The sequence below is a fragment of the Ascaphus truei genome, chromosome 8 (assembly GCF_040206685.1).
Source record: "Ascaphus truei isolate aAscTru1 chromosome 8, aAscTru1.hap1, whole genome shotgun sequence".
Classification (NCBI taxonomy): domain Eukaryota; kingdom Metazoa; phylum Chordata; class Amphibia; order Anura; family Ascaphidae; genus Ascaphus; species Ascaphus truei.
The window spans coordinates 31,923,290-31,945,030 of record NC_134490.1 but is presented as its reverse complement, the minus strand read 5'-3'; the positions used below and the strand labels follow the sequence as shown (position 1 = coordinate 31,945,030).

At 45.9% G+C, this 21,741-nt stretch overlaps 1 protein-coding gene and 1 long non-coding RNA gene across 4 annotated transcripts in view; one reads left to right on the top strand and one right to left on the bottom strand.

Moving 5' to 3' along the window:
- Nucleotides 1-674: 674 nt before the first annotated feature.
- Nucleotides 675-21,741, top strand: part of MED26 (mediator complex subunit 26) — a 26,840-nt gene continuing 5,773 nt past the window's right edge. Inside the window, exons 1-2 of one of the 3 annotated variants that reach the window (XM_075611207.1) lie at nucleotides 675-984; nucleotides 17,194-17,280. In XM_075611207.1, the coding sequence (XP_075467322.1) occupies nucleotides 913-984; nucleotides 17,194-17,280 (159 nt within the window). In that variant the 5' untranslated portion in view covers nucleotides 675-912. Of the gene's footprint in view, nucleotides 985-1,737; nucleotides 1,990-17,193; nucleotides 17,281-21,741 lie in introns of those variants that run through there. The other 2 variants (XM_075611209.1, XM_075611208.1) reach the window with 2 other exon arrangements.
- LOC142501365 (uncharacterized) overlaps nucleotides 11,561-21,741 on the bottom strand; it is a 20,568-nt gene continuing 10,387 nt past the window's right edge. The window contains exons 2-3 of the long non-coding RNA XR_012803476.1: nucleotides 13,705-13,822; nucleotides 11,561-12,358 (exon numbers count right to left, since the gene is read on the bottom strand). This is a non-coding gene — a long non-coding RNA (uncharacterized LOC142501365). The remainder of the gene's footprint in view (nucleotides 12,359-13,704; nucleotides 13,823-21,741) is intronic.

Here is a 21,741-nt window from a genome sequence, read left to right as displayed (position 1 = left end):
GATGTGACGGCTCCATGCAGTGTGTGCTTACGCTGGATGTGACGGCTCCATGCAGTGTGTGCTTACGCTGGATGTGACGGCTCCATGCAGTGTGTGCGCACGCTGGATGTGACGGAACCATGCAGTGTGTGCGCACGCTGGATGTGACGGCTCCATGCCGTGTGTGTGTGTTGGATGTGACGGCTCCATGCAGTGTGTGCGCACGCTGGATGTGACTGCTCCATGCAGTGTGTGTGCGTACGCTAGATGTGACGGCTCCATGCAGTGTGTGCGCACGCTGGATGTGACGGCTCCATGCAGTGTGTGCGCACGCTGGATGTGACGGCTCCATGCAGTGTGTGCGCACGCTGGATGTGACGGCTCCATGCAGTGTGTGCGCACGCTGGATGTGACGGCTCCATGCAGTGTGTGCGCACGCTGGATGTGACGGCTCCATGCAGAGTGTGTGTGTGTGTGTGTGTGATGTGACGGCTCCATTCAGTGTGTGTCTGTTGTATGTGACAGCTCCATGCAGAGTGTGTTTGTGTGTCTCTGTGTCTCACAGCGCCATGCTCTACATGTATATGTAATGTGTGCTGTGTGACAGTTCCTGGTTGGGAAGGAGGGGGGAAGTGTGCGTGACGTGCCGCCGTGCGTGCTGCCCAGAAGACCTGTGACGCAGGGACGTCGCCTCTGTGACGTCACAAAGCGTGCGGCGGCGGATTTCCCGTCGTGCCTCGGGGCTCCCCGGTCGCTCTTGTCGAGGCTCCAGCGGGAGAGACGCGTCCCGGAGCCTCCAGTCCTCCCTCCCTGTGTCCAGGTCCCGCCGCCCCTGTGTACCCGTCCCGGAGCCTCCCCGGGAACATGCCGCGCCGCCCTCCGCAGCCCCGGGACGCGCAGTGACTTGCAGCCGACGCTCCCCGGGCAGAGGCAATGACAGCGGCTCCGGCAACCCCGCAGCAGATCAGGGAGCGGCTGCTAAAGGCCACTGATCCGCAGAGCAATGTGAGTGGCACCGGGGGGAGAGGAACAGGAGGGGGGGCCCGATGGGGGGGGGGGATCAGCAGAGCAATGTGAGTGACACCGGGGGGAGGACCAGAGGGTGGAGGAGGGGTAACTACGAGAGAGGCCGGGGAGAAGGACCGAGGGGGTAATCTGCAGAGTAGTGAGAGCAACAGGGAGAAGAGCCAGGGAGGGGACACACACAAAGATAGTGATATTGGGGAGAGAGGATCCGCAGAGTAATGTGAGGGACACCCAGTATAATAAGTGACTGGGGGGGAAGAGAGAGCCCTTCAGAGCAGTTAGTCATAGGAGGGGGCAAAGAGACCTGTGGAGATTGGTCTTGGGGGGGGGGGGGGGGGGGAGGGGGGGAGAGAAGATAAAGTGATTCCTTGGGGGAGAGTGAGGGTATTGAGGCAGACTGGAGGATGTAGTGGGGAACTAGAGAAACTTCTATTAGCAGGGACACAGGTGGGGGAGGGGGGTGTCCGTGAGAGGCAGTGACAAGGGGGAGGGTAATAGAGATAATGGAGGTCTGAGGAAAGAGGATATTGGGGGGGGGGGGGGGTAAGAGAGAGAACTGGGTGACGGGTTCTGGTTAAGCGGGTTGGACGATAAGAAATAGACCAGGGGAGGGGGGGCAATAGTGGGACAGGGAGCTGGTGGGTAGGGTGTAATAATAGGGGAAGGGAGTTGGTGAGTAGGGATAACCAGGCTGATATAGGTTTAACCTGACGGTGCCAGAGGGGTAAATAAGAGTGACCGGCCTCGGTGAGGGTGTAGGTCTGAGGTTACCCGCCCTGTCACCCGACTTCCCCCCCCCCCTCTCTGCTCTCCGGTATCCCCTCCCACTCCTCTCGGCTGCCGGTAAGGACTCGCTACGCGAGGCCGAGGATGAGGCCTACCTGTGGCTCGAGCGCTGCGTGCTGTCATGGGAGGAGGAGGCCGCCGGACCTACATACACCTCATGCCAGCCCGGGGAGATCCCTGCTGGGGAGCAACCGCTGTGTGAGGGGAGCACGGGGGGCTCTGATAGGGGCCTGTGTGTGTATATCTCTATCTAATGACTGTGTGTGTGTGTGTGTGTGTGTGTGTGTGTGTGTATATATATATATATATATATATATATATATATATATATATATATATATATATATATATGTATATATATATGTGTGTGTGTATATATATATATATATATATATATATATATATATATATATATATATATATATATATACATACACACACACACACACACACACACACACACACCTAATGACTAGGTATAGAGTGTGTGTGTGTGTGTGTGTATATATATATATATATATATGCATAATGACTAGGTATAGATTGTGTGTGTGTATCATGTCTAGATATAGATATCCATCTATAGGGAGGTCTGTGTGTATCTCTATCTAATGACTAGGTATAGTGTGTGTTGTATGTGTATGTATATATAATATATATGTGTGTGTGTGTGTGTGTGTGTATATCTATATCTCTGACTAGGTATAGTGTGTGTCTCTCTCTAATGACTAGGTATACATAGTGTATATATCTCTATCTAATGACTAGGTATAGTGTGTGTGTCTCTAGTCTCTAATGACTAGGTATAGATAGTGTGTGTCTCTCCATCTACAGTTAGGGGTGTGTGTGTTATATCTTTGTGTCTGTCACACACCTCCCTGCAGATATATTTGTTGTATGTATATCTACAGGGAGGTGTTTTATATATTTATCTCTATCCCTGCCTGCAGATATACACGTGTGTGTGTGAATATATATGTATATCTCTCATGTCTAGATATAGATATCCATCTACAGGGAGGTGTGTGTGTGATTTCTATATGATTTCTATATATCACTCTAGCCCAGAGGTGGGCAACCTATTTTTCAATGTAGCCACAGGTGTGGCGAATTAGAGGTGAAAATCGCCACACCATGTAAAAATTGAGAAATTATGTTGCACATTCGTTATCATCTCACCACCCTCCATCATCATCATTTCATTTCACCCCCCCTCATCATCATCTCATTTCATTTCACCCCCCTCATCATCATCTCATTTCACCCCCCCCTCATCATCTCATTTCAACCCCCCCTCATCATCATCATCATCATCGCATTTCACCCCCCCCTCATCATCATCATCATCATCATCATCTCATTTCACCCCCCCTCATCATCATCATCTCATTTCACCCCCCCCCCCCTCATCATCATCATCTCATTTCACCCCCCCCCCTCATCATCATCATCTCATTTCACCCCCCCCCCTCATCATCATCCATCATCTCATTTCACCCCCCCCCTCATCATCATCATCTCATTTCACCCCCCCCCTCATCATCATCATCTCATTTCACCCCCCCCCTCATCATCATCATCATCTCATTTCACCCCCCCCTCATCATCATCATCTCATTTCACCCCCCCCTCATCATCTCATTTCACCCCCCCCCTCATCATCATCATCTCATTTCACACCCCCCCCCTCATCATCTCATTTCACACCCCCCCCCCTCATCATCTCATTTCACCCCCCCCCCTCATCATCATCATCTCATTTCACCCCCCCTCATCATCATCTCATTTCACCCCCCCTCATCATCATCATCTCATTTCATCCCCCCCTCATCATCATCATCTCATTTCACCCCCCCCCCTCATCATCTCATTTCATCCCCCCCTCATCATCATCATCTCATTTCACCCCCCCTCATCATCATCATCTCATTTCATCCCCCCCTCATCATCATCATCTCATTTCACCCCCCCCCCCTCATCATCTCATTTCACCCCCTCATCATCTCATTTCCCCTCATCACCATCATCTCATTTCACCCCCCCCTCATCATCATGTAATTTCCCATCACCCCCGCCCCTCCCCCCAAGATCAAGATCATCTCTTGAGCCAGCATTGTGTTGCTCACCTTGCCAGACGGCACCGGAAAAGGTGTCTATGGAGCTGGCGCCGCCGGGGTCGTGTGCTACGCCCCCGCTGTGCTCTCATTGGTTCTCTCTCCTCCACTCACCTCCCGGCCACCGTCCGCGGCCCGTCCCCTCAGCAGTAGCGCTGCCATCGGGCTCCGCTGCTGCCGCCCTCTCACGCATGCTATTTCCCATTACTAGCAAAGTACAATTCGCCACACATTGGCTGCCAATTTGCCGCGAATGGCGACATAGTTGCCCACCTCGGCTCTAGACCTATATCTTGCACACCACCTCCCAGCAGATACACACGTGTGTATGTATATCTGCAGCGAGCGGTTTGTGTGTGTTTAGTATATGCTGCGAGCAGGTGTATATCTGTATATATATTTGTATTCCTTTAACTTAACTGCCTACTGCTCTGTCGTTCTTACATAGGATAACATTCTCACTTGATTTTTTTTTTGGGGGGGGGTAGATGGTCGCCCGCTTGCTTGGCCACTTGAGTTTTTTGAGGTTTTAAAACCTCATGTAAAGACTTTAAAGCCAATTTCTGCCCTTATGAATGTTGCTGTTGGCTGTCTGTCCTAAAATCCCCCCTTCCTGCATTGTCGGATTCTTTTTGTTGGGCGATTTTATTGGTAGGCTTTTGGTACTTTAGGGTCTAGGAGCTCCTTTCAATGGCTGTTTTTTTATAATATCTTCGATGTCCTTGGGTTTCTGATTTGGGGATTGAAAATCCCCTTTTCCTGTCCCCTGGCATGCATCCCTCCCCTTCGTTGGCAGGTTATGGTCTTCAAACTCAGAATCTAACTGTGCTTTGCAGATTCAACAAGTGGTAGCGTATAAGAAAATGTATTATCCAACTGATGTTGTGAATTCAAAACTTCACACTCCGGCCCCCTGATGCTTAAACTATTATCTTTATGGTGCCGACCCCAACTTTTAAATCCATGTTTTAATTGTAGATATAAACTTTAAGTAGGGTTTGAATTTCTTTTCTATGGCTCTGCAGATATCCAGCTGCAACTTTTAGAGGGGTTTGATCACTTTTAATATGGCTCTTGTAAAAAGATTGCTGGAAAGACAATTAACAATGTGTTAATATATGTACAAGCTGAAAGTACCTGCCGTTGCTCGGGAATTCTTAGAAACCCATCTTCTCCCCATTCTCTCTCTCCCCCCCCCCACATTCTCTCCCTCCCCCCACCCACATTCTCTCCCCCCCCCCCCCCCCCCACACATTCTCTCCCTCCCCCCCCCCCACACATTCTCTCCCTCTTACCCCCCACGTTCTCTCCCTCTTACCCCCCACGGTCTCTCCCTCTTACCCCCCACGGTCTCTCCCTCTTACCCCCCACGGTCTCTCCCTCTTACCCCCCACGGTCTCTCCCTCTTACCCCCCCACGGTCTCTCCGTCTTACCCCCCACGGTCTCTCCCTCTTACCCCCCACGGTCTCTCCCTCTTACCCCCCACGGTCTCTCCCTCTTACCCCCCACGGTCTCTCCCTCTTACCCCCCACGGTCTCTCCCTCTTACCCCCCACGGTCTCTCCCTCTTACCCCCCACGGTCTCTCCCTCTTACCCCCCACGGTCTCTCCCTCTTACCCCCCACGGTCTCTCCCTCTTACCCCCCACGGTCTCTCCCTCTTACCCCCCACGGTCTCTCCCTCTTACCCCCCACGGTCTCTCCCTCTTACCCCCCACGGTCTCTCCCTCTTACCCCCCCCACGGTCTCTCCCTCTTACCCCCCCCACCGTCTCTCCCTCTTACCCCCCCCACCGTCTCTCCCTCTTACCCCCCCCACCGTCTCTCCCTCTTACCCCCCCCACCGTCTCTCCCTCTTACCCCCCCCACCGTCTCTCCCTCTTACCCCCCCCACCGTCTCTCCCTCTTACCCCCCCCACCGTCTCTCCCTCTTACCCCCCCCACCGTCTCTCCCTCTTACCCCCCCCACCGTCTCTCCCTCTTACCCCCCCCCACCGTCTCTCCCTCTTACCCCCCCCACCGTCTCTCCCTCTTACCCCCCCCCACCGTCTCTCCCTCTTACCCCCCCCACCGTCTCTCCCTCTTACCCCCCCCCACCGTCTCTCCCTCTTACCCCCCCCACCCCCAAGTGTTCTCTCCCTCTTACCCCCCCCCACCCCCAAGTGTTCTCTCCCTCTTACCCCCCCCACCCCCAAGTGTTCTCTCCCTCTTACCCCCCCACCCCCAAGTGTTCTCTCCCTCTTACCCCCCCCACCCCCAAGTGTTCTCTCCCTCTTACCCCCCCCACCCCCAAGTGTTCTCTCCCTCTTACCCCCCCCACCCCCAAGTGTTCTCTCCCTCTTACCCCCCCCACCCCCAAGTGTTCTCTCCCTCTTACCCCCCCCACCCCCAAGTGTTCTCTCCCTCTTACCCCCCCCACCCCCAAGTGTTCTCTCCCTCTTACCCCCCCCCACCCCCAAGTGTTCTCTCCCTCTTACCCCCCCCCACCCCCAAGTGTTCTCTCCCTCTTACCCCCCCCCACCCCCAAGTGTTCTCTCCCTCTTACCCCCCCCCACCCCCAAGTGTTCTCTCCCTCTTACCCCCCCCCCCACCCCCAAGTGTTCTCTCCCTCTTACCCCCCCACCCCCAAGTGTTCTCTCCCTCTTACCCCCCCACCCCCAAGTGTTCTCTCTCTCTCCTCCTCCCCCCTCTCTCCTCCTCCCCCCCCCCCCCAGTCTCTCGCCAGCTGACTTCCATCATTTCTTATCTGCCTTTTCGTAAACGTTATAGCTATATCAGTCTCCTTAGCTGCCACAGGATATGTGCATTATGATGTCACCAGCATGATGTCACGTCCCGGATACATAGCCTACTTGCTTGAGAAATTATAACTCCTAGAATGTGACCAATTGTTTCCAAATGGATACAAACCGGCTCCTTGATTTCGGCAACCATCATGCAATATTTGATTACGATATCTTAGGCTAAGATCCCGCTGCATGCGCCAGCACGCCCGCCTTGCGTCCTCACGGCGTGTGCATGGCGCTTCACCACGATCTGCAGACTTTAGGCAGCTTTTTTTTTTTAGGCGTGAGGTGTGGCCAAAATCGGTCAGGTGGGCGCAGCCATGAAGGGTGCGGTAACGGGCATGTACACTCGATTACTAAATATATTTCATTCAATCACATTCTTTATTGTATGTTAATGAATTTGTGTTTTGCTGATATTGTGTAGACTCGGTCAGTTGCGTTTTGTTAATGTGGGGAATCTTTACTAAATTTGTTTGGTAGTTAAAAGTTGAAAATATGTGCTCCCATTGGTTAGCACTAGCCTGTATTTGATTGGTTGATGGGATCCAGTCTCTGATTGGCTCCCTGGTGCACCATGTGACACGTCGCTGCACGGTAACAAAATCCTGTTGTAGATCCTGCTGGCTGCTGCGTCACAGTATGCAGTGACCCAGGAAGCGAGGCGTCACCGGGACTGCTGGGGAGCGGCGCGGTCGCGCGCTGCTGGCTGCATCTGGGACCTAATCTTAAAGCAGCAGTTCAAGCTGCCGTTAAAAAAATACACATTCCTTTTAATATTTGCATCAATACAATCCACACCATAAGTAATTAGCCAAGTTGCCGATCGATCGGGGAAGAGTCGGCTCGGGGGTTCACTAAATGTCTGTCGGTGCAGCAGGTGAGAACCAAAGATGCAACGTTCTGTGGGGAAGATCATGTGACCAGGCAGTCACTAGATACAATTGGTGCACTACTAGAGAGGGCGGGGCTCAGAAAGGGGTGTGCCAGAGTCTGTTTCAGAAGAGGAAGGGGATGTGACTTTGTAAACAGTTGCTATAGAAACAAAAAAGCTTGTTATATTATAATACATTAAAAATGTAATTTAGAGTTGTTTTAAAAAAAATGCTACAAGTATTTTCTTATAGTACAGAACTGATTTTTTTTAAAATATATATTAATATATATATATATAACGTAGGATATTTGTCATGGTTTACATGCCGATCCATTGTTTATCTTTCCTGACAACTACAGTTTGGTAGGTAAGAGAGATGCTGACTTGATTTCTTTATCTTGGTATACATAAATATTCAACCTACAAAGTTATTACACAGGTAATTAAGCGTGGCAGTTATAACCGAGACATGAGGATATAACCTAAGCCCTTGCCTGTGGGGGACACAGACTAGCTTTGCGGATGAGGTGCTGGCCTCTGACGTGACTCCTTTAGAAAGTCATGCAGTGATGCTCCTTTTCCCTATGTAGTTAATTTAAATTGTAATCTTGATAGGGCAGAAAGTAACTGTTCTCATTCACGTACCTTGCTGAGGATACTTGGAGAAACTCCAAGCTCTCACACAGCAGCTATTTACATTTCTACATTAAAATCTCAATCAAGTGCTTCATTCTGGATCTGTAAAAATCTCACTAAGGGCCAACTGGAGTGTTTATATTTTTTTTTAGGTGTCAAAGTTGTATTGTTCAAAGGTACAAACCTTAATAAAACGTGCATGGTATGTGTGAAATTGGCGCTTTTTGTTGTTGCATACTATGAGATGTGTGCAGATGTACATTAAATGGAAACCGATGAAGGTGAAATTAAATCCTGGCTTTGAGCCTGTTCCTTTTATCCAGGCAAAACATACAAAAATTACAAAATAACAAACCCCTATCCCTTTGTAAGGGCTAACTTACTTCCCCAGACCCTATCGGCAGGACTGGAGGGATATTCCCATTATCAGCCTATCATCCAAAGTCTCAGGAGGTACCTTAAGCAGGTGGCCCTCTATGTCAGTCTCTGGCAGGTTCCTGGGTCCTATGTGTCCAGGAAATATAGGTCTCTGGGTGCCTGTGTGTATTGATCTCAGCACACATTTGTGCTCAAGACAGTGTCTGTGTGCAGGCTTCTCTGCTCTCCTGTCAGCCCAAATGTGAGCTAAGGAATCTCTCCTGTTCCCAACAGGAGGCTTTTCTTGGAGCTCTGTGGCCAGGTGGAGTCTAGTGAATTGCCTGTCTGCAATTAACCTGCTGGATTTAGAGGCAGTTTCTCCCAAACAGTGATAAGTCCCTGCTACACACACACAATTAAAGATTCAACAGATTAGTGTATCTTAAAAATGTTTTATAGGCTATATTTTAAATATCAATTGGTTAAATATATTTTATAGTAACCATACTGTGAAAATATTACGTTCTGTTTGTAATGAAATATCCGTGCGGCATCAACCTTTTTTGTTTGTTGATACAGTGCAACTTAAGCACGTCTAATTCAGGCACTAAGAATATAAACAGACTTCTTTGTTTTTTTACGCAAAGTTTTAGTTAGCAGTTGTTTAATTTACGTTCGTACCATATACATCTGTACGTTATGCGCATCCCATTTGTTTGTACCAATGTATTTGAATTAAAAATAATTTTAGGCGCTTATAGTGCATGTTGAGGGAGAAAAAGTATCATTTGATTTTCGGGAATAGGCACTTTGCCCAAATCAGTTTGCATTGCTGAATACTTGCGCCCCATAATCTTTGGTTGAATCTTCCTTTCCAGCACTGACCGCACTTTTAATGTAAGCCAGTCGACTTTTCAACGTCTTATTTTTCAAACTACCAGGGTTTTTTTTAAAAAAAATTTTTTAAAAAAAATTCAAATTATCAGTTAACAATATTTCCATGACCTGATATAGTAATGTTATAGATCATATTCTATCCATAAATTGTGTGTATATCTTTAATATTGTAACATTTGATCTATGAATTAGATACTTTTATCAGGGTCACTGACTTGTTTGATAGCAAATTGATTAAGTGGAACTGTGCTTATGTATTTTGCTTGACTGGTGTAATTTGGCTTCCAGTGTGTCTTTGGTTTTGTATAGCCCCCACCCCGCTCTCCACTGTCATCTCTTCCCAGAGGAAATGGTGAGGCACAGCACAGGTGCTCTGTACGGAGAACTCCTGCCTGTGTCCTGTTCCTCCCAAGAATTAGTGTCTGAATCCCTGACTCAATCTCCCCGCTCTTCACTTCCACTAAGGACACTTCCATTAAGAACATGGCCTCATCTGCACTTGGAGGTTTACACTGACCGCAGCAGGCAGACTTAAAGGCACAGTCACACATACGTATATTATTTGTGTGTACCTGCATACATACGTCACACTAAATTCTTCATTTACCTGTGTGTAAATATGTATGTATAATTTGTGGAAATTACTGAAATATACAGGTAAAATGTATAGATAAACTGCGTATATTACACACACGTGTTAATAATAAAATAATAATCTTTATTAAAGGGGGTGAGTAATGCGGCAATGACCCATTACTTTGCAGTTCCCAATTGTATTTTATTTTTCCATTGCAGGAAGACCCACCACATTACTTTTTTCATAGTTATATCTAGATATGTCCTCAGAAATGCTTGTATTGGAAACTTATTTTAATGTGTTATGTTCAAAGCTAAGTTTCTGACTGTTAAGCTTGTAATAATGGTATTAAATATGCATTGTATGTTTGCTTTTAACTTTTTGCTCCTGTAGAGCATGTCACACCGGTTAGGAGCAGCTGATCTGTGAGACATCCAGTCCTGCGTTGGTCTTGGAGAAGTGCAAATTCACTGGCAAATCTTACACCCAATAATGGACCAGCATGAAAGCTTTTGCACACACATCCAAAGGGAGCTCTGACGTTGGTCCATTGACAGATATCACAAGCCAGGGTGTCAAAATAAAGTTGTGTACAGTTTGAAGCTGGCACTGCACACTGGAGATTATTTGGAATACAAGGTGTTGTGAAGCATTGCCACTTGAAACGTTGTTAGGCCGTGATTATACGCAAAACCACACGCGATGCAGCGTGCATGAAAAACATTAACAAAACAAACAGCAGCGCACATACCTGTTGCAGCGTGCGCGCCGCGTGGAACTGCAGGGCAGCTGTCTCCTGGCGCGATCTGCAGATTTGATCTTGGCCGGTGACGGCCGCATCATGTGAGCGGTTCCAGCCAAGGAGAGCGATCCACTCACGGCCGCACCTCCTCTCTGCCAGCTCCCTGGTATAATCACTATGCTGCTCGGGGCAGCGCTGGGTGAAGTCACAGCATAGCGCTGCCCCCTTGCAGCATTTGGTAAAATGGAGCCCTTAGCCTGGAAACCGCTGCCCGTGCCAACCAGTGTTTGGGCGTAATGTGATTTTATGAGCAATAAGGTATTAAAGTGGAGTTGACAGAGCTGTATTGTGCTCTGTGCCTCTGTGGATGTTGGGTAAATAAAATGTCCCTCTTAGGACAAAATGATTTTAAGAGCAATGATCAGGTTAATTCAATCTTTGTGCGTTAATTTATATATATTTTTTTTGTTATGGCCAGATTTGTGTATTTTAATTATAATTTCTGAGTCTTTTTTAACCTTTTTATTAACAGTTGAGGCGCTGAAAAAGGGAAGGAGATTTATGTTCTTGATTCTCCTACTTTATACCAGATATATGCGTTCACATCCATCTATAAACTCGCTAAGAAATGGGAATATCATGCTTAACTCATTGAATGCCAAAGAGACCAACTCGGGGGTTGTGTAGTAAAATATTTGCAAGACAACAGGTACATTTTATTTTTTTTTAAAAATTGTAGTGACTTAGGCAAAAAAAAGGTTTTTTTTTATTTTTTGTTGTTGAAAACGGCAAGTGACCAAGTGTTTAGCAATCAAGCGCATCTCTTCCATGAGATCATTATTTGAAGTATTAAGTACTATTATTTTTTCAATTCAACTCTTAATTCCAATATTAATGAGTTTTAATATACTGATCATGCTTTTATTTTTATAGCGGGTATTGGCACACGAACCCAGCAGTGCAAGATCTTTGCAACTCTCCTTTTTGCTAATTTGTTGCCAATATTCCAGCCGTTTGAGCTGTAAACTGTAACAGATAATGTTACCATGGTAATATAAGAATACATTGTAGCTGCTGAGGTACACTGACTGAAGGATCGATTGAAAGTGAAAGGCAGCCATTCGTGAACCCTGGGAAGCAAGATCTTTTCTGATCGATCATGGGAGAACGAATTGATCAGCAGGTTAGGTAATTAGTATTGATTTTCAATATAGGTAATCAAAGGCTGCATGTATTAAAACAAAAAAAAATCTCTTTTGTTTAAAGGGCTGCTTGGATTGCCTCTAACTACTGTTTCAGAGATACGTGTTTAAAATGATGATTTTATTTTTTTTAACTATACTGGAATGAGGCATGACCAAGAATCATGCGGGCTCCAAAAAGCCATGGCTGCTGGAAACGGGGCGCCCATGGGCTGATTCATTCCTCGCCTCTGGTTTTTCTCACAACTTCTTGGTGTGTCGAAGGCGTTGGTCACATGGAGAACAATGTGAATGGGGTTCCAGGAGGAATTTGGCATTCGCTTGGACCTTTTTGATGCTGATGGTGCCAGCCATACCCTCTAGCAGACAGAGGGTCCATTCCTGTTTTTAAAAAGAGGCAGATTATACTTAATTTTTCACAGCTATCTAATGTCTAGATTTGTGTGCCTAATATTGTGTATAAATGTGTAAATATTGTTTTTGAAAAGTAGGTGCTAATGCTTCTGTTTTCCCCCACATTGTATGAAATACATATTTCTATATTGCATGTTATAACCCAACCCCCCACTCCCCCAACCCCCCACTCCCCCAACCCCCCACTCCTGCTGCTTCTTTGAAATGTTAGCTGCAGTACTGGTTTGCACCTTGTGGTGGCGTTGGCAGAGAAAGTTATAGTGTGTTGACATGTGGGAAATGGCTGTTACCACACCATGTTTTTTTAAAGATATAGATTGTAAGCTCTTTTGGGGCAGGGTCTCTTTTAGCCTTCTGTTGTCATCTATTGCACTTATTCCCATAGTTTGTATCTACCTCCTATTGTAGTGTTGTAAAGCACTGCGTATATGGTTAGTGCTGTATGTATGTAGCTCCCAGACAGTCGGTAGGTTCCCAAAACGCAGATGCACACTTTTTTTTTTTTTTGTAGGTTCACTTTTTATACTGCCGCAGTGGAACTCAGATGGGTGTTCCACACCTGTCCCAGTATTAACCTGCAATTTATTAGGACATTCATGCAGAAGACCACAAAGCAAAACATTTTGGAGGGGTGAGTTTAAGGAAGGGTCTCAATCAGGTGCATTGTGGTCATCTGCGCTAATCTCCTAATAATAATACTTTTCGGTTAATACCATGGCAGTGGTGAACACCCATCGGAGTGCTGCTGTTTTGTTTGTATGGCTGTGATAGGAGAGCGGGTCAGGGAACAGGACGACCCTGGCTGAAGTTCATGGGTTTCTGATTGAGACACTACCGCTGACCTAAAAGTAAGGGTGTGCTGCAGACTCCATCGCCAATATTGTATCCAGCAGTGGTCCCCCAATTTATACTAAACCTTGTCTGAGAGATGGAAATTTTTGAGGATGCCTGTTCTCTTCTGAAATGTTTTGACCTTAAAGGGTCCGTCCCTCCTTGGAGCAAAGTGTAGTAACGGCTGGTCTAGGACATTTGGTTGCGGCCGCCGGTGCTTCGCCGTGACCCACCCTGTTCCTGCCGGCCGCTAAGGTAAGTGTCTTACCCTAAAAAACCTCTAAGCCCTTACCAGAAAACCACCTACCATAACCACAAAAACCCTAAATTAACCCCCTACCTTAAGTTCTTACCCTAAAACCCCCTACCTGCTATAACCTCTTAAATTAGCCCTCTATCCATTCGCTAAAAGCCTTCAATTAACCCTCCACCCTAACCACTAAAACCCCTTCAATTAACCTACCCTAAGTAATAAAACATACCTTAGAAGTGGCCAGCGATGCAGTGGGCGGACCCTCCGCCACAGCAAAGTGGCGGCGGCAATTTTTGTTGCGGTGAAACGGCTGCGACGAAATGTCCCATTCCGGTAATGTCTGTGACCTGTTTTAAGGGATTATATCTGGTTGATAAGAGTGCATTTACCCAATTGAAATATAAATTAGTTTGTGAACATGGTAAGATGAGACTTGAGGGGTCTCGAGAGATTTGCTTTGTGTTCAGGTTTTCATGGATATTGGTTATATCGGTTTTGTTTTGAGGGTATAAATTTATTTATTTGCTAGTAATGCCTTCTAATAACACACGGTGCTCAATATTTCTAGAACCGTGTTCTTGTGGGTTAGGCATTACACATCTCAAAAGGACCATCTTGACCACGGGTGGCCAACTCCAGTCCTCAGGGCCACAGACAGGTCAGGTTTCCAAGATATCCCTGCTTCCGCACAGATGACTCTGTCAATGAATGAGCCACTGATTAAGCTACCTGTGCTGAAGCAGGGATATCCTTAGTTTGGCCAGTGAGGACTGGAATTTAGAGGCACTGTTTAAGTTGACATCATTGTGTGTTGTTTGACTCCCAGAAACCCTTGCTCTGGAATGTAATGGCAGTTGTTGCTGACAATGTCTGCAGGGGTACAGAGCAACAGTCCCTTGTTATTGTATTCTTCGCGCAGAGAGCAAAATAGAAACTGAAGTCTCATAACAATCGGTCTTGTCCAAAATCGGCTTTGGGCTGAACACGCCATATGGACGAGCAGCCAATTACATACCTGACCTGCAAACTATTTCAAAGCATCTCAATCTATGGACTTTATAAACAGTTTGGGTTTTAACATTTCTCACTCTACTAAGGAGACTGTGGCTGCTGTTCCATCTCCCAGAATCCCTTGTGTGTGACATCCTTACTGTTAATCTGCTTCTGCCTCCCAAGTGAGGGCAGTGAACAGCAGTAAAACTTGACACCCTTTTTGTGGAATTTGACCTCAAATGGAAAGTGTGGAATAAAGACATAGACTAGTGGACATAGATCAGAATGTGTGTGTATATTTATTTATTTTTTACAATAGTTGCGGAAATGCCTACCTCTGCCCACCAAGTGATGTTGCTGCCACTCAGACACTAGCGTGGGTGCACATAGCTTCTGTTTTGCTTATTTATATATTGTAAAAATTAATTATATCTTTTGTTTGGATTCAAACATATCGGCTCCTGTTTGATTAATGACTGCTTCATCATTACTTTGCAAACAAATGCAGCTCAAAAACTACAATATACTAGGGACGTTTGAGGACAAGGGCCCAGATTACATATAGAAACAGAAAAGGTGCAGACACGGCACTTCCAGTCGCAGTAATAAATAATGATCAGTAAAAAACAAAGTGATAGATATTACGTCCCAAATATTCACTGAAATTATTTATTAGTGCATAATAAGTGATAACCAATTAAAAAAAAGTCAGCACAAAAACCCTTCAGAATATGTTCCCAAATTCTTGCAGTGTAGAAATCTTCAGGGAAAAAACTTGGGGAGCGCAGGTACCGAATGGGGGGGGGCGGAGAAACAATAGTGCAATCTTGTTTTTTTTTCTTCTTTCTATGTACTGTAGATAGTTTAGCAGCATAGGAATTGCACCCACATTGCAATTAATTAGTCAGGCATTATTCCATTGTGGTAGGGAATGGGTTAAAATGGTCTTCAGAAAGCTGATTAAAAGCATCTCCGCATAAAAGACAAGAAAAACATACAATAGTGCAGCTGATCTAAGAGGTAAGTTTATAGATGCATAGAATGACTGAGTGTAAACTCACACTCTCCAAGCAATATGAGAGCTTTGGTAGACCTGTCTGGGAAGAGGGGGGGGGGGGAGGGGGAAATAGTTTGGGATTTCTCACCGCCTCGCTGGTATCTGACTTTTCTCCAGTGATGTCACTGTGTCGCTCCCGGCAGATCGGTACCCAGATTAATGGAGAAACCATGCAGAGACCACACAGCCCGCTCCCTCTCAGTATGTCGCCAAAAAGAGCCACCACTCAACTTGTTGAGCACTCTGCTTCGTCAGGACTAGGGTGATGTGAAGTCGCTGGCGAGATGCTCCAAACTACCTCCTGTTTTACCTTCCTAGACAGGTCTACTAAAGCTGTCATATTGCTTGGAGAGTGTGAGTTTACACTCGGTCATTCTATGTATCTATAAACGTACCTCTTAGATCAGCTGCACTATTGTATGTTTTTCTTGTCTTTTATGCTGAGATGCTTTGAATCAGCTTTCTGAAAACCATTTTAACCCATTCCCTACCGCCATGGATCTATGCCTGACTAATCAATTGAAAAGGTAAGTGCAATTCCTTTGCCAGCTATATAGAAGGGGAATGTTGTCACCAAAAAATGAACACTGCTTCACTGTATTCAATATTGAAATTATGGCCAAGGCTGGAAAAATATCAGTAACATTCACCAGTCCAGGTTGGTAAAGTTACTTGTCTGTCTCTTCTCCGCCCCCCTCATTCCCACGCCGCTGCACCTCACCACCCGTCTTTCTCTTCCCCCTCCTACCGTCACCTTTTCTCCGGACTGCATGGCTTAGGCCGAGCTCACGGTGGCGGCTCAGGCGCGCACGCCTGCAGCCGCAGCGATGTGTGTACTAGCTGCAGGAGTTGGTTCACGGCGATCCGGGCATGGCGAATGTGTCATGGAGCTGGTTCGCCCTCATTGGCTGAACCAGTTCAAGTGACGTGGACGTCGCGCTACTGCAGCACGAAAATTCAATTTTTGTTGCCGCAAAATGTCGCTGCGTCAACGCACAGCGCCGTGGGCACTTGAGGAACTACCCTAGACAATCGGGTAAAAGAGTCCGTGAAGTGTGTGCAGACACAAGTGCGTGTACGTAGCGACGCCGCCACCGTGAACTCAGCCTTAAAGACACAGAACTGCAGGTGGTGTGACGTCGGCGTGGCTGTCACTCGCCGCCATGCACTTAAAGGAGGCAGATGCAAAGCATTATGGTGCATAAGTATTGAGGCTCCGGCGGTGACAGGCACGATGCCTTCACAGCCGCCTCGAAGCCGCGCGGTCCTGTAAATAAGGCTGTATCCCACTCGTCTGCCCTGATCTTCCACTTGTCACGGGCGAGACTATTTTTTCTGATCATGGCAAAGGGGCAGCGACGAGGGGAGTGAGGGAGGGTTCTCAAATGAGCAAATCTATACGTAAAAGAGCACTTTTCTGGTTGTTGGCACTTCAATGTCATGTGATTTGCTCCAGGGGTAGGCTCCATTTGAGAGGTCATCCCGAAAACAAGCAAATGCCCATGAAGGAACCTGGCACATCATTGGAGCACTGTAAAGGTTAAATAACCTATACATAATAAAAGGAATAACTAGTGGTCTCCATTTAACCTATTAAACATGCCACATTACATGCATAACTTCGTTACACTTTGACTTCTAACTGCCTGCTCCCTCCTACACCTGCAGATGGCCGGAGAGCGCGCGCGTGGGGGGTCTCTGGGAACCGAAGTGGAAACGCGCAGGGAAGATGAGCTGCTGCTTTCTAATAACCAGGTGCTCATTTTCCAGCTGAAACTTGTGAAATGGACATTGCGTGGGCAGGAAAGGAGGCCATTCAATTGAACCCCCTTTTGCAGGGCATTGCAGGCCTCTCTGGCGGTGAAAAGGTTATTATTGGTATCTTGCCCCTGATAATGACCTGCTCTTCTCCTCCCCCCCCCCCCTCCCCACACATTCACTCTTGTTTACAATCATGATTTTCTTAATGTCTTGCTTCTGCGGTTGCCATAGTAACCTTGAGACCGTGCTGGGGAGAGCTGCATTTTAATCTCCCAGACATTTTAATATTTTAACCGCTTCTATCTCCTCTACAGAGCGTAGGATAAAAGAGAAGTGTTGGAAAGGGCAGGGTTGAGATCTCAAAGGTTATACAAAAATATTATGCAAATAAAATGTATCGGTCCGTGCAGAATGCTGCTTTAAGGGTGCAAACCAAGCAATATCCTGTTGTGTGTTTTTAAAAACATCAATTCTGTACTATGAGAAAGTACTTGTAGCATTAAAAAAAAAAAAATTATCTACAACTGACGTTTTTTCTGTATTATAATGTAACGAGCATTTTTGTTTCTATAGCAACCTTTTACAAAGTCACTTCCTCTTCTGTAACAGGCTCCGGCACGCCCCTTTTTGAGCCCTGCCCTCTCTCTAGCAGTGCACCAATTGTATCTAGTGACTGCCTGGTCACATGATCTTCCCCACAGAACTTTGCCTCTTGTGTCCTCTTCTGCTGCACTGACAGCCATTTAGTGAACCCCCGAGCAGAATCTTCACCAATCAATCACAGGAGAGCGGATCGATTGGCAACTTGACTAATTAGTTATCATTGTGTGGATTGTATTGATGCACATTATTAAAGGGGGGAAAATAAAATGTTAAATAAAACCAGCAGCGTGGACTGCTGCTTTAAAGGAACAGCCCCACCTGTGCTGAACTTATGTAAATCTGTAATACTGCAAATATTTGATTTATTTATTTTCAATGATCAAATGTTTTTGTTTTAAATGTAATTTTTAAAACGTTGAATCTTTCCGTATAAACCAAATGCTTTGGAACGTTTTTACAATCTTTAGAGCAAATAAAAATACCACTTGTGGTGCATTTGCATGTCTGCAATCCTGTCTTTCTCCATTTGGCGTACAATGCTTCCACTGCAGCCAAGGATTCTGGGTAATGACATGCAAATGAGAACACACTGTCACTCTTTATTTCTTATCCATTATAACATGGGCCGCCTATAAGCGTATGTGTGCTGTATTGCACGGCATTAGTTAAAGCAGTGCAGAGCCAGTAACCCTGCTCACAGACAGTTGTTTTCACCTTTGGGTCTGTGTGCGGTTGGTTGCTGGGTATGCAACGTGAAGCTGGTAGGGGCTATAACCAGACATTAAAGTTATGGTGGATATAAAAAAGTGAAAAACTTTACCTAATCTCTCTTTGGGATAAAGCGTTTTTTGTCAAATGTGAATTATACTGTTCAATAGTGAAACCAGATTTTCTTTGTTTAAGGTAATTTACACTGCTATTAGCCGTAGATTGGAATTATAAGGGACCCTGCGCAATACAGGCCATTCATTTTTCCACATGGACCATTACGTGAAAATGTTACCTTAAGGCTGATTGAGAGCCTGTTTAAGTGATGGAGAATGCACTGTTCTGGGTGACCTTTTCACTATAGGATGGCTTTTTAAATCATCATATGGAATTACACTGCTAATTTTTTTTTTTTTCAGTCTATGATTCTGCTCCTCTAATTTCTTTATTACAAGTGAGCATAATATAAGACAGATGCTGACACATCAATGTTGTAAATAAACACTACAACTATAGATGGCCCATACAGATTATGAATGCAGAATAAATGTCACAGTAACATTCCTTCTATCAAATTAGGTCTTGGCCACACACCCTGCTTCACTTTAAAAAAAAAAGTGTGTGTGTGTGTGTTTTCTGTATTTTCTGTATTTTGCCAGGCTCCCCTCAATAACACAACTGATCGCCCATGCAGGGTATTAAAAGAGAGCCATAACTTCTTTAAAGACCGCTGGAGGTAAATTGGACAAATATGGTTTCCACGGGTATATATTTCCCTGCTCTATTAGAGATATCAGAAAGTGTATCAACATTTTCAATAATCATGATATCAAATAATATTTTAATTGATACTTAGTAGAAACGGTTTTAGCCAATTTACCAATATTGACTTGGGAGCCGCCACTGTCATCATCCCCGGCAGCCTGTGCACGTGGTTCTGCGCCTCCTTGAAGGGGTCATTCCCTCCCAGGTAGGACTATAGTGTGCTAATGGCAGTGAGTGACATGTTTAAGGGGTCACGCCTGGGAGGTGTGTGGTGTGTGGTGTGGTGTGTGGTGTGGTGTGTGGTGTGTGTGGTGTGTGTGGTGTGTGTGTGTGTTTTAACCATATTCTGACACCTATAAGTATTTTTAAGTCATTAAAGTTACTTTTGTAAACATGTTGAGCTGAGACTTGGGAGGCATTTGATTTCCTCTGACTGCTCCTATTGTCTGCGGTTCCTGTGTGTTCAGGAGTTTGCGCAGGCAGCACCCTCCTGCTTTTCTTTATTGGCTCTCGGAGGACGGGGCAAAATTTAAAGGAAACAGTTGATTGACCAACACTTCAAGCCCCCAAAGAAAAGGAAAATGGTACAGTACCTAATTTCCAAAGAAACACAAGCAAACACTTTGCTTTTAGCACTGTTACATTTCCTTAAGGAAGACTATAAGATTGGAATATTCTTTACAGAAGTTTTTTTTTTTTGTGGGGGGGCAGCTATGTGGGATTGTCCCTTTAAGCTCCCATGTCTGGGGCACCTTCACTGGACACTGCGTCCTTGTACTGGTGCTACTGTACATCACGAGCCCTGCCGCGCAGCGTCCCTGTCACCCGTCTTCACTAATCACTTATAACCTGATCGCTTTCCTGACATGCAGTCCTATGAATAGTATCCAGCCCTGTACGCTATTTATAGAGGAGGACCAAGGGCATGATGGGAGGGCTGTCTTGAACTGTAAACAATCTACTGCTGGGGTCTTAACCCCTTCACTGCTAGAGCTCCCAGCAGTGCATAGCTTAAAAAAAATTATAGACCCTCGTCACCGTGACTCATCCCACAATTGTCTGTCATTTTTAATTTTTTTACCTATTGTAAAAGAAAATTTGTAAATTTTTAGTGGGCCTGTTAATTATGACTGTCGTGTTTTGTCCTATTTTAAAAAAAATATAGTTTTATTCGTCACTGATTTCTGATAAAAGCAGCCTGCCTTCTGTAACGTGGGTTGTTTCTGATCCTGCTTGAATAAATGTGCAAATCTGCTAGACTTTTTTTTTTAGATTTTGATTTAACAAACCACTGATTTTTTTTTTTTTTTTTTTAAATGGTAGCACAGGTTACATGGTTAAGTGCTTTTACCTTACTGGTTGTGAAGATATTATTTAGGAAAAGCTGGTGCTTGCTACTTGTTTAAATCCCCCATATCACTTGGGCCAATAGGAAGCATGTGATGTATGGCTGGCTTGTGCGTTTGTGTGTGTCGCAGATGCACACTGACAGCATCTATAAGGTGGACGAGGAAGCCGGAACGTGTCCTCCCCCCCCCCCCCCCCCCTCCTTAACAAAACACTGGCTCCTAAATATTTAGTAACCCCTCTGGCAGACTCAGGAATAAATAAAAAGTCCCTGCCAGTAGTATATAATACAAATATAACATGCAATTTGTCCCGACCCACTGATGCATCGACTTGTACTTTGCATCCACTCCATGATCTAATCTTGCAGGTGTCCTGTGGCCCTCCCCCCACCTCCTTTCAATAATTCTATTTCTGTTCTTTTCTGAAACTAGAAAGTGTCCTGAGTTGGAAACGTTTTTTACCGCACGGCACAGTCGGGACACGGTGTCAAACAAATGCTCTCATTTGCATCTGATAAATGGTGCTTGGGCTTGGTGAAGACACAGGTGGCTTTCCGCTATCTAGTGGTAGGAGCGGAGTCAAGACCTGCGTTATCTGGGCTTAGTTCTGCCGGATGCCTGGCCTGAAGCTGTAAACTTCTCAAGCTGCAAGAGCCAGGTTGTGTCCACATGGGTAATATGAGCAGAGCTACTTGAATGTGAGACTATGGGGCTCTGCAGGCAGGTTGTTGGTCTCCTTTCCTTGGACCCCAAAAGCCTCTTTCTCATATTTTCCTTTCAGCTCAGGAATGGTTTACTGGGAAAGGTTGTACCATGTGTTCCGAATTGTGTGGATCCTACACACTGACAGAGGGTGCCTCTGATAGGTGCCAAAAATAACTGTAGATTGAATGATCCCATTGAGTAGCAGCAAGGGATTCTGGGAGTTGTGGTACTGATCCTATTGAGTAGCAGCACAGGATGCCAAGATTGTTCGTTCTCATGTGGCAGCACAAAATGCTGGGACTAGTTCTGATTACTTAATGCATGA